Here is a 13,141-nt window from a genome sequence, read left to right as displayed (position 1 = left end):
GCTTATCTGCTTACCTAGCCCTAACCTCTCTCCAGTTGCCTCTCAAACGTAAAACCAGATATCCAATAGAGGATCTTAAACTCAGCATGTCTGAAACTGAACTAATTTTGTTTCCCCCGAAATACTTTTTCCTGTTGCTGTCAAGTATACCACTAGCTTCCCAGTCCCTCAGGCTGACAACCTTGGTGTCTCTCGTCTTGACTCCACTATCTCTCCATCCACATATCCAAGTCTGTTGATTTCATCTTTGTAACAACAACTCTCAAATACAACCTCCTGTCCCTATCACCTCTAGGATCACATGCTAAATGCCTTTCCTATTCTGCCCCCTTGGTCTTCTTATACTTTGTTAGGGGTGGGGAACCCAAGGCCACATGTGGCCTTCTAGGTCCTTGAGTTCGGCCTTTTGATTGAGTCCATGATTTTTACAGATCAAGTCCTTTTATTAAGGGAATTTGTTCTATGAAGTTTGGATTCAAAGGACTGCACTTGAGGACCTAGAGGACCATACTGTGGCTTCGAGGCCATGGGTTCCCCACCCCTGGTTTTTTTTTTTTTATGAGCAATCAGGGTTAAGTAACTTGTTCAAGGTTACACGGCCAGGTGTTTCTGGGTGGGTGCTAAGTCTCTGAGCCTGGATTCAATCCCCAGGTCATCCCGACACTGGAGCTGGTGCTCTTACTCACTGTGCTACCTGGCCGCCCCACCCCACCCCTGTTTATACCATCACTTCTCCATGTGCTCTTCAATCCATTGACATGGCCTCCTTGCTGTTTCACCAAATAAAACACTCCATCTGTTGCTTGTGGGCATTTTCCCCTGCAGTTCCTCCTACCTAGAGTACTCTCCCTCCTCATCTATGCCTTGCCTTCTAGTCTCAGGTAAAATCCCGTCTTCTACAGGAATCCTTTCCTTTCTCCCTAGTACCTTACATCTATTAATTATTTATTTTTTATCCTGAATATAACTTGTTTACACATTTGTTTGCATGTTGTTTTCCTTATTAGATTGTGAGGTCCAAAAGGGCAGGGACTGTCTTTTACCTTTTATCCCCATGATTACCACAGTGCCTAGCATCTAATAGGTGCTTAATAAATGCTTATAGATTGACTGACTGATTACCTCCACTTCCTTTTATAACTGAAATTGCTCTATTTCACATAGTTTATTAGAAGAGTTTAGCAATTTAATCACTTGGATTATGCATAAATAACGGGAAGATATATATGAAATACTTATGTTTGCCAACATGATTTAGTGCATAGAGCTCTTATGATTATACCTTGTTGTTTTGGTCTTAGAGGGAAATATTTATTAACTTGCCATCACAGGGAGGCAGTATGTTACAGTGGATAACACAAGAGAGAAAAGCTATTTTAGGGAACTTAACATTGGAGAATATTTGTTATATTTGTAGGTAAGTTTAGGATAATATGCTTTCCATCTCTGATTAGGAGTTAATAGTTAATTATCTTAGTATTTCTTAAAACAGTTAAAAAACCCCATGTTAAGAGTTTTCTATTTGTTTAATTAAATCAATTATTTAATTTATGAAATTAATTAAAATTAATTATTTCTATTTGACATTTAAAAAGCTCTTTTTCTAATTTTACAATTGTTTGCATCTACATAACATTTTTATTGCATTTAGTTGAAAATACTTGATGCGGTCATTGATATATGCTTTAATGATAAAACATTTTGAGTAATATACATAAATTTCAGAGGAATAAAGTTAGAGGGACATGTATCCTTAGAGAACTTTTAGAAAACTAGTGATTTTCTTTTCTAACATATTAGTTGGTGTAATTCCTGACAATGTATAACTATGGAAGTCTAGTTTTGAAGACATCTTGCTTATTTCTGTTTTTGTTGCTTTTTTGCTTTTTGGAGGGGGGTCAGTTGGGGTTGAGTGACTTGCCCAAGGTCACACGGCTAGTTTTGTGTTAATTGTTTGAGGCTGGATTTGAACTCAGGTCCTCCTGACTCCAAGGCCAGTGCTCTAGTCACTGTGCCACTTAGCCGTTCCTTCTGTTGCTTTTTTGAAATATATGTTTATATACATAGATATAGATACTTCCTTGATTTGCCTTCAGATTGTTACTTTTTAAATTCTAATATTCAAAATCAGATTCAGCCATGTGAATGCATTTTGAGTGATGTCTGATTATTCTGAATGTAGTAGTATGAAAATTAGATCTTACTAGAATTCTCTTAAATAGTTTACTTGTATTGTTCTTCATCATGAAATAATGCATACTTTTTAGGTATCATCCTGGTCAGATACTGAAGATTCTCAGGATTCGTCTGACAGCATAGGCTCTTCCCAGAAGTCTCGGGGGATTCTAGCGCGGCGCCCGTCTTACAAGTGAGTATCGCTGCATGTGTTTGTTCATTTGTTAAACTCCAAAGCTTTAGATAGTGTGCTATGAAAGTTAGTTTAAACCAAACTATATAATGTTATAATCACCATCGATAAAACATTTTCTTTAAAATTTGCAAAATAGCACTGAAGGAAGGCCAAAAAGAATCACAAATGAACAACACAACTGAAAGTTACAGGTTGAATTTGTTTCATAATTTAAAAGATAAGCTGCACATAGAGATTTGCAGTTTCATGTATAGTCCTCTTTTTTTTTGTTTATGGAAAAGCCTCTTATTTGATATTTGTAATTTCAAAAATTTTTAAAAAGATAATCACCAAGCTTGACTCCAAAGAAGAGATAAGAAGGAAAAAAAGGAAGAAAGCATTTATTAAGCATCTGTTGTGTTCCAGACACTGTGCTTATATGCTCTCCTAATATTATCTCTTTTGATTCTCACAACAACCCTGGGGGTGCTCTTGTTATCTGCATTTTACAGTTGAAGAAACTGAGGCAGACATTCAACACAGGTGACTCTGAATCTAGGTTTGAGCCAAGGTCTTCTTTTAGGCCAAGTGCTTTATCTACTTTGTTCCCTTCTTGGCGGGAGTGGGGGATTATGTTATACTTTGATGTTATTATAGATGATGTTATACTTTTTTTTTTCCTTTTTTATTCTTAGTTTTAATGGATGCCTCATTGGAAGTAGGTGGGGGTGGTGAGGGGAGTGGGGTGGGAAAGAGTCTATGCATTGGGAAATCTAGGTGCTAACATAAAAACAAAACATCAGTAAAAATTAGTTAAAATATAAAAACAAAAAAAATGACACAAGGAAAATAGATGCATAAACAATTATACCATGGAATATATACATTTGAATTTTGAATATTTGCATTGTCTTCAGACATTGATCAAAATGTTCTCATATACTGGGAAGTGAGGAGTATATCAGAATGAGAAATAAAAGGGCCACTTAATCTCTGATGTGGAAAAACTTAGAGTTTCCAAGAACTTCTAAGAATCTGTGAAATGTCAATAAAATGAACTTGCTTTGCATTAGAAATTAAAATGGTGTTATTAAGGTCCTAAAACAATGCCTTATGTTAATAGATTTAAGAGTATTGTTTGGGTTCTATAAGTGCCTTGTGAAACTCTTTAACGTAGTGGATTAGTAGATGTGTTAACTTTTTTTTCTGTTTGCTTTGTGATTGATATTTAATTTTTAGGCAATACCAAGTTTTCACACTAATTCTACTGTTTTGGGTGTACGACAAGTGGGAATGGGGAATGAGTTTAGAATCAGCCCATGTAGACTTTTGTCTAACTGAATCATTCTGTGAAATGAAAAAAACTTAGAATTCCTGCATTCTATCATATAAGATAATACTACATTTGGGGCGGCTAGGTGTTGCAGTGAATAGAGCACCAGCCCTGGAGTCAGGAGGACCTGAGTTCAAATCTGACCTCAGACACTTAACACTTACTAGAGCTGTGTGACCTTAGGCAAGTCACTTAACCCCAGTTGCCCTCCAAAAAGAAAAAAAAAAAAGACATGCTACATTTTAACAAATGTACTAAGTAGTTTTTGTAGGATCAGAGAAAGTGTTTTTGTTTTTCACCTTAAATTTTAACTGTTATATTACATATTTATTATGAAGGAATGTGGGTTGGGAAACTGTCACATGAAAAATAATTGAAAGAAACTGGGGCTGTTATTTAACCTAGAAATGAAAATACTTTTTGCCAGGAGAGTTAAAGGGTGGGTAGCACATGGAACACAATAGCCATCTTTAAGTATTTGAAGTATTGTGTTATAAGGAGAAATCTTTATAAGTCTAGAGGCAAAATTTGGACCAAAAGATAAAAGTTATGGATGGATTCAAAATTTATCTCTGTTTGACTAGAACTTTTCAGTGATTTGAAGAACTACCTGAAAATGGAGAGGGCTGCTTTGTAGGGGAGTGAGTTACACGTTATTGAAAGTGTTGAAACAAAGACAAGATGGATAGCAGTTCAGGAGGTTGTAAATGGGTTCCTGCATTGGGTGATCATCTATTAGATAATCTTTGTCTGTTATGTATTAGATATTATCTAAAAATCTTTAAAATTTTTCTGTTAAGATTTCAAAACCACCTTCTTTATTAAAGTACTGATAGTGTTGATATTGTTATCGAAGATCATAAGTATTATTCCTGACCCTGTTCCCTCTCTCTCTTTTTTTTTTTTGGAGGGGGAGGGCAGAAGTTTAAAATAATAAAAAGCCAATGTGTTTTACTGAGTCTTGTAACTATTTGGAATGTTATATTTTATTAGGAATGTTTTTATCTTGTGGGAAGGTCTCCTAGATCAATTTTTGGAAAAAGGTTTATTTTTATTTCTACATTTATTGTTACAGCACATCCATTTCTGTATATATCCCTCTCCCCTGCTCATGACATTTTTTCCCCATAATGTTTGGATCAATTCATGGCTTCAACAGTATTAAAGTTCTTCATCAACTGCCTTCAACCTCACTTTCTCTCATTTCCTGAATCTGATCATCCTGTAAGCACACATCAGCCCTGAAACTACCATTTTCTTAGTGCTCCCTGCCACTGGGCCCCTTCCTTTCCATCCCTTTGATTAGAGAGGGTAGACAGAATTGAGCTGCTGCTAGATCCTCCATTTCAGGAGGGTGCCCAGGGCAGCCATATCAGCATTTCTCATTGCCCTTCTCAGCGTTTTATGTGCTGTTGTCTCCCCCACTAGACGGTGCCTCTTGAGGGCAGGGACTGTCTTTTGCATTTCTTTATGTCCCCGGCATCGTACAATGCCTGGCACTTAATGGGTAGGTGCCTGATAAACGTTTAGTGACTAACTTTGCAGCCCCTTAAATACCTTCCAGCTGTTCCTTACACTTGGTCTCCCATCCTGTGCCTTTACTCTGGCTATCCTGCTTGCCTGCAATGTACTTCTTCCTCATTTCTACTCTTTAAAGTCCTTAGTTTTCTTCAAAGCTCAACTTAGGCAAAAAAAAAAAGTTTTCTCAGCTGTTTCCTATCCTATGTGCATTAATTTGTGCAAAAGCTTTTCAAATTAACATAATTGAGGGGCGGCCAGGTAGCATAGCGAGTAAGAGCACCGGCTCCAGCGTTGAGAAGACCTGGAGATCTGAGAAGACCTGGAGATCTGAGAAGACCTGGAGATCGAATACTGGGCTCAGATACTTAGCACCTACCCAGAAACACCTGGCCATGTAACCTTGAGCAAGTTACTTAACCCCAATTGCTTAGGGACAGCCAGGTGGCTCAGCGAGTAAGAGCACCGGCTCCAGTGTCAGGATGACCTGGATCAAATCCGGGCTCAGATACTCAGCACCACACCCAGAAATAATAACTGGCCGTGTAACCTTGAGCAAGTTACTTAACCCCGATTGCTTATAAAAAAAAAAAATTAGCATAATTGAAATAAGTTTTGCAGTCTTTATTTTTGGTTTGGTTAAGAATCTCCAGCCACAGGTATCATCTTCTTGTATAATTTTTTTTTTTTATGGCATGACTTTTTTATATGCAGGTCATGAATCTCTGTTCTGAGTTTATTGTGATAGATAGTATAATTTATTGGTCTAAACATAATTTCTAGTGAACTGTTTTCCTGCTTTCTGAAAATATCATCAAATATTTATTAAAAAAATATTATCAAATAGGGAGTTCTTCCCCAAGTAGCTTTTGTTGGTATTTACATCATGTAGTATAAGTAAATGCTAGATAGATTCTTTTTTTTCATTCATGTTCTTGGCTTTATCCAACCCCTTGTTTTTCAGTTCAAGGAAGCTTTGAAATTTCATGTCTCTGATCTTCAAGCAGACACCAGTTAAAAATTTTTACAGATCTGAATAGTAAGGTATTTGGCATGTAGCATAATCTCATGAAAATGTTTAGGTATTTAGGTATACTGTAGTCAGTTTTCTACCTATAGTAACAAAATTATATGGGAAATTAGCTAGTTTTAATGAGTTTCTGCAGAGTTAATGTGCTTATAAATAAACCAGCATAGAATCTTGACTTTCCGTCAGTGGGGAGTTAATGGAATTCTGTTTTTTCCACAGAAAAATCTTGAACGATCTTTCTTCAGAAGACACCAGAGACAGGAAGGGAGACGGAGAAAACCCTGGAGTTTCAACAGTCACATCTATGTCTGTCCCAACTCCTATCTACCAGACTAGCACTGGACAATACCGTATGTATATGAAGTTGTTGTTTTTCCTTCATTTTCGAAGAGAGCCCATGACATTGCAGGGTCATATCTTGACTTGCATGTGAATTGGATTTAAGGGAGGCAAAGTTGAAAAAAGTTTGCAATGTCATTCTCTCTTCCTGAGTTATCAAAGTCCAGTGTCAAGTCAAAAGTCAGAATAACTGGAAATGGCTTGAGATGCAAATGAAGTAAAGACCTAGACTAGACCTTTTTGATTTGGGAGGGACAAGTATGTTTTATTTGGTACATGGTTTTATCCTAGTTACTGGACAATTATACCTGTGGCCTTTGATGGGATCAAAAGCAGTTATCTGGATTAGAATGTGATAAAAAGAGAAAAATAAACCTATAAAAATAGATTATCAACCTGGGTTGAAGCCCTTTCTGTAATTGACTTATTTCAGAATTTTATGTTTATATATCTGCCACTCAGATATTGGTCAAATTTTTGGCAGGTTATTAACCACCCTAAATCTTAGAATTTTGTCAGAAGAATTATTTGTATCAACAATATGTATCTCATATGTGCAGTCTCCTGTGTTTTTCAGTGTTCTGAAGGCATAAAAGTCCACTTCCCATAGTGAAATTTGCAAGGGGAAATAGGACCAACTTGGATAACAATATAGAAAGATAATATAAATACAGGTATATACCTGTCTGATAATGCCCTTCTGTAAATTAGTGTCAGGGACTTGTATGGCTGTTAGTAGCTGTATCAGCAAGCACCCCAGTGTCCCCAGGGTGGATGCCAACACAGGTTCTTGGATCTACTTTGATAAACGAAAGCAACTCAAAATGGGTTAACAAGCTTACTTTAATCAGTCAAACATGTATCGTTTACCTAGTTCAGGGGAAAAAGGTCAGCACCCTGAACTTCAGAGTATACAGACAGAATTATCAAGACAGAGAAACAGATCAAACCATTAGGTTTTCAAACTGTCTTAACCATTACATCCATACCAAATCTAACATCTGGGTTTTTCAAAGCCGGGGGGGCTCTCAACAACGGCTTCCCAGAGTCTCATCTGACCAAATCACAGAACACTCCTCAAATGAGCCCCAAAACAAAGCCTCAAATCAGGGTTTATATAGCCTGCTCATGGCTCAGAATTTAACAACCTTCTGGACCCACTGGCCAATCAAAAAGTATCTACTGAAAAACAAGCCTCCCACCCCAGGCTCCAGGTGCACTTTAGCCTAGGGGCAGGGAAGATCTTTAAATTTGCATTTCCATTACACTAGCTTATTGGTTTATTTAATAACTATTCTTTTCCCCTAAAGTAAGTTTTCTTTGCATAACAAATTGGGTGCTGTTGGATGTGGCAAAGTAATTAGTTTTGTTTGCATTTATTTCCAAGGCAAATAGTTAATTTGTAGTAGGTCTCTTAATGTAATAAAGACAAAGCATTAGATTGGAAATAATCTACTACTTGGTTATTAAGTCTGTACCTGATGGTCATTAAATCCAATATTAGCCCATCTGATTATTAAGTTCAAGAATGGACACATACTGTGATGCATACATACATTTGTAGAGAACTAGAGAATGTTTGTGCCCACCAGCCAATGAAAACTGCATAAAAATGCTTGAGGGGTGCTTTGTGTTTTGACACTGAGAAAGGAATCAAGAATATTTAATTTTTTCCTTTAAAGAAGCATATACCAAGCTATATTAACATGTATAAGTTCTCTTACTGATTGGGGAAAATGAGTGTAACTATTTTATTTTTTTTTAGCAGGTAAAATTAGGGAAGTAGGTTTTTTTCACCACCACCCTCAAAGGGGTTAAGAAGTTCAGTATTCATTGAAAGGGAGCTCCATGAAGCCCATACTTGGGCTGGAATCATTAAACAGTATTAAGCAGAGATCCATCTACACCTCTTCTGGTGACTAAGTAAGAACCATTGTAATTATCATCATCTGTGTACAAATCGTGTTGTTAAATATGGATTTGAAAATAGTTTGGGCTTAACTAAGTTAATCATTTTTCATCATAAACTTCAGGCCAACCTCTAGGAATTATGAAATTCTGTGATCTCAAATTCATGAGGTTTTACTATATCATCTTTATTTATTGGAAATAGTAACCACCTGTTTTATTTTCTCCCTTGATTTAAGTTGCCATTGCCCCAAATGGAACATTACAGCTGGCCAGCCCAAGCACAGATGGAGTACAGGGGCTGCAGGCATTAACAATGACAAATGCAGGCAGTACTCCGCAAGGAACAACAATTCTTCAGTATGCACAGACATCTGATGGACAGCAGATTCTTGTCCCTAGCAACCAAGTGGTTGTACAGAGTAAGCACACTTACAAATATAGATAGATGTTTTCCATAAACTACCTCCAAATATTTTTGAATATCCTTTAACACTCCCTCTTCTGACTGTGTAGCAGCATCAGGAGATATGCAGACTTATCAGATTCGTGCCACACCAGCAAATACTAACCTTCCACAGACAGTAGTGATGACATCTCCAGTCACCATAACATCTCAGACAACTAAAACAGATGATCCACAGTTGAAAAGAGAAATAAGATTGATGAAAAATAGGTAAGTGTTATGAAATGATATGTGATTAACCTTTAAGCAAATTTTTAAACTATCCAAAACTGACATTGTTGCTGTGTATTTAAACAACAGTTCTCAAAATTTTTGCTTTCAGGACCTCTTTATGCTCTTAAAATTTAGGGCTTTGGTTTATATGTGTTTTGTCTATTAACATTTATTACCATGTTAGAAATTAAAACAAACTGTTAAAATACTAATTCATTTTAAAATCATAGTTATCTGTTATGACATATTAACATAAATAACATTTTTATGAAAAATAACTTTTCCAAAACAAAAACGATGAGAAAAATGACATTATTTTACAAATTTTTGCAAATCTCTTTAATATCTGGCTTAGTAGAAAGCCGCTGGATTCTCATATCTGTTTCTGCATTCAGTTTACAATATGATATTTTGGTTGAAGCATATGAAGAAAATCTAGCTTCACCCAGATATTATGGTTGGAAAAAGAAAATATTTTAATAGACAAAAAAAGTCTCAGTATTATTATGAAAACCAATTTGATTTCAGGGGCTCCCTAGGAATTCATAGATTACACTTTGAGAACCTCTGTATTAGAGAATTGGATAGAATTTCATGCCAGTTTTGTTTCATTGGCTGTTAGGCCACATCTGATTTATTTGCAGTGGACAAGATAGCATACATCTCATCAGAAATGTGACATTATTTAGTACTTCTAAATCTAGTACTTCTGTAATAGATTTTTTTTTGAACATATATAGAACTTGATTGGCATGAATGGGCTGAAAAATATTCCAAGTGAGAAATTCTGCAGAAAAAAATAATATAATTCTTTCATCAGGAAAATGTATGGCCATAAAACAAGATAGTGGGCAAGTCATAGAGCACGTGTGAGAGATGATAACTTTGTTTCATTAGCTGTCAGGCCATGTCTGAGTGAATCACAGTGGATGAATGAGGCATGTTGGACAGCCTCTTTTGCTCCATTGGCATCCACACAACATGAAGAGAGTTCAAGAAAGTAGCCCTGTGGTGCCCTGTGGTAAATGAAGGTGTACAGGCGTAGGCAGGCATGGATAGTCGTTGTCTGCAACTGACTGTGGTCTATGAACTTACCCCACTGAGTATTATCGGAACCTTGGATTAGCAACCTTTAAAAAAGTCAATATGTGTAATGTATTAGGGGAAGGATCCCTATGTTGACATAGATCAATTGACATTCATTCTTTGGGTCTGGTTTAAAAGCTTTACTAAAATCTAGATATACAGAGCAGCTACCTGGTACACTGGAGTCAGGAGGACCAGAGTTTAAATCCAGCATCAGACATTTACTAGCTGTGTGACCTTGGGCAAGTTATTTAACCCTGTGTACCTCAGTTTCTTCATCTATAAAATGAACTGGAGAAGGAAATGGCAAACTAACCCAGTATCTCTGCCAAGAAAATCCCACATGGGGTCATGAAGAGTTGGACGCAATTGAATAACAAAAATCCAAATTATCTGTCGATCCAAATCTGTCAACAACAACAAAACAAATGGCATTCCCATGATCTACCACTAATGCAACCTTGTCAGAAAAGACAATGAGGTTGGTCTGGCTGACTGAATTCTATTTTTATCTCCTTTGTCATTGCATAGAGTCCAGTGCCTCACTACGTGACCAGCTCACCTACTCTGTTGCATATACATTTCTCTGATAACATCTTCTGTGCCATCTTTCCTCTATTTTCCATTTTGCCTGTGGACTTACTTTGGTGATATTTTATAGCTAATGCCTAACTTATATTTTTCATTTCCCTTTGGGTGACCTACAACTTTAAATCTTTGGAGAATATGATTATTGTAGGACTTTCAGCCATACACAAAACAGTTATAGAGTGTTGATGTTTAAAATAATGAGTCTTTGAGGGAGAAACTTGGCATCATTAAAAACACCAGATAGTTTCACAAAAGGCAATCCATACCATTATGTTAATTAATTTAGGGCCCATCTCAGCTGTCCATAATGATGTTAAATGAAGTTAATGAATGATGTTAATTTTATTTGGTTGTTTTTGTGTTTAATTATAGAGAAGCTGCTCGAGAATGCCGGAGAAAGAAAAAAGAATATGTTAAGTGTCTGGAAAATCGAGTTGCAGTCTTGGAAAATCAAAATAAAACTTTAATAGAAGAATTAAAAACTTTAAAAGATCTCTACTCCCATAAAAATGTCTAAAAAGAAGATAAGTTTTATGGACTTACCTAAAAATTAAATGGATTTTCTTTTTATATGGAATTTTATAAACTAAAAGGTCAAAAATTAAACTTTAAAACTAGGAGTTGCAGCATAAAGACTAAAGATTTTATTCACAAGATGCTGGATAGTACCTTATGGAAATATCAGAGGACTTCAAGCAAGGTCCTGGCACAACTGGAATTTCTATTGGAATTAACTTTAACAATGATACCTGATCAACAGAACGTGAATTTTCAACAATTTGAATTTCCCAGAAAATAGTTATCAAAAAAGTTTGCAACTGACAGTTCACTAATGGAAATTTGATGTTTTGTTTTTTTTACCAACATTTTATTGGTATAGATTTTCATTACTAGTTTCTGAAATATGCCCTTTTTAATTGTTTATGTAAATATTTTTGTCTTCCAGTATTCTAAACTGCAGATTTAAAAGAAAATCTAATGCTTTGTGAAATGTATAAATTATGTGTACTTTGCTCAACTGTAAAGTCTTTAAAATGATCTTTTAAAAAATGTTTGTTTGCAAAATTGGTTTAGCAAAAAAAAACAGGGCATAATCATTTCTCAAGTTTTGTCTTTCAAGATATCCAAGCCACATGAACTGAAAATGAAATTTTCAAAGAAGTATTCCAATCGTTTTATAGAAACATTTTAGTAAATTGAACAGAACAATTTGAACATTTGAGAGTTTTTTAAAAATAGTATTGATTTTTTCTGTTTTGGGTGTGGTAACTTTCTCTAGATGGATCATAACAAATCGTGCTGATTCTATATGCAGCTGATATGCATTACTTATTCTACTGTGCTTTAATAGAAAGAAATGTTTACAAACCCCTAAAATTATTTTAGAGGATTTAAAAAAATCAGCTCAAGATACATACCAAAGTATTTTCCAAGAGGATTTTTCTAATCAAACTCCAATGTAGGGCTTATCAGTTTAAAAATAATGCAATTTTAAAACAATTATTCATGTAGAAAATATTTTGTGAAGTAATAAATGGTACCTTTGTAAGAAAAAGTGACTATTTTTATATAGTTAATCTTCATAAATTCTAAAATTGTGTTTTTATGCTTATTTTATGTTTATACAGTTTTTAGCAAAAAAAAATAGATATTTTGTCTCAGATTATCATTTTTATATTTTCATGGGGAGTAAGGTTTTCTGAATTGCAAGTATTTGAATTATGTGCATTTCTGTATAATTATCTGAAATCCAAAATATGCTGTTAGTACATTAGTACTTATGTAATCAAACTATCCATTTTTGATCTTACTTACAAAAATATTGTCAGCTCCTAATATAATGTGTATCATTTTGTCTTATTCCTGTAAAAATTAAAGGGCATTTGAGATAATCGAGACTGTTGGATGTAAAACTTATACAACTTAGAAGAAAAGGTTTGAAACATGAATAACAACCAGTTTCTTGTTTCTTATGGTTTTACCAAAAGTCATATCAAATGCACCTGTTTTGCTAGAAACTCTAAAAACTAATCAAGACATGCCTGGACCTCTTTTAGTCAGACACTGGAAGAAGAAGAAATGCAACTAGTGAGAAACAGATTTTATTGCACAACAGAGGAACAGACACTGTTATTATATGAGGCTTGAAGAATGTGAGACTTAGCTGATCATATCAGTGAAATCTTGCTTGCTATTTGAGCTGCCTTTTGAAGGGTAGGTAGGATTTCAGGAGGCAGAGAGTTGAGAGAAGGGACAGGAAATGGTATATAATAGAAGTTACAGAGGTAAGTAATGGAAGTCATGTGC

General features: G+C 35.4%; 1 protein-coding gene across 6 annotated transcripts in view; it reads left to right on the top strand.

Annotated features, from left to right (window-relative positions):
• Positions 1–12,726, top strand: part of ATF1 (activating transcription factor 1) — a 37,627-nt gene extending 24,901 nt beyond the window's left edge. For 5 of the 6 annotated variants that reach the window (XM_069092555.1, XM_069092560.1, XM_069092559.1 and 2 more), the window contains 5 exons: positions 2,268–2,368; positions 6,451–6,581; positions 8,718–8,900; positions 8,995–9,154; positions 11,207–12,726. In XM_069092555.1, coding sequence (XP_068948656.1) covers positions 2,268–2,368; positions 6,451–6,581; positions 8,718–8,900; positions 8,995–9,154; positions 11,207–11,351 — 720 coding nt within the window. In that variant the 3' untranslated portion in view covers positions 11,352–12,726. The remainder of the gene's footprint in view (positions 1–2,267; positions 2,369–6,450; positions 6,582–8,717; positions 8,901–8,994; positions 9,155–11,206) is intronic. The other variant, XM_069092556.1, reaches the window with a different exon arrangement.
• The last annotated feature ends 415 nt before the right edge of the window (positions 12,727–13,141 follow it).

The sequence above is a fragment of the Petaurus breviceps genome, unplaced genomic scaffold (assembly GCF_028583685.1).
Source record: "Petaurus breviceps papuanus isolate PSGF00001 unplaced genomic scaffold, PetGlider_PUasm1.0 191, whole genome shotgun sequence".
In the NCBI taxonomy this organism is placed as follows: domain Eukaryota; kingdom Metazoa; phylum Chordata; class Mammalia; order Diprotodontia; family Petauridae; genus Petaurus; species Petaurus breviceps.
The sequence above is the reverse complement of the archived record's forward strand: the minus strand, read 5'-3'. Positions and strand labels throughout refer to the sequence as shown.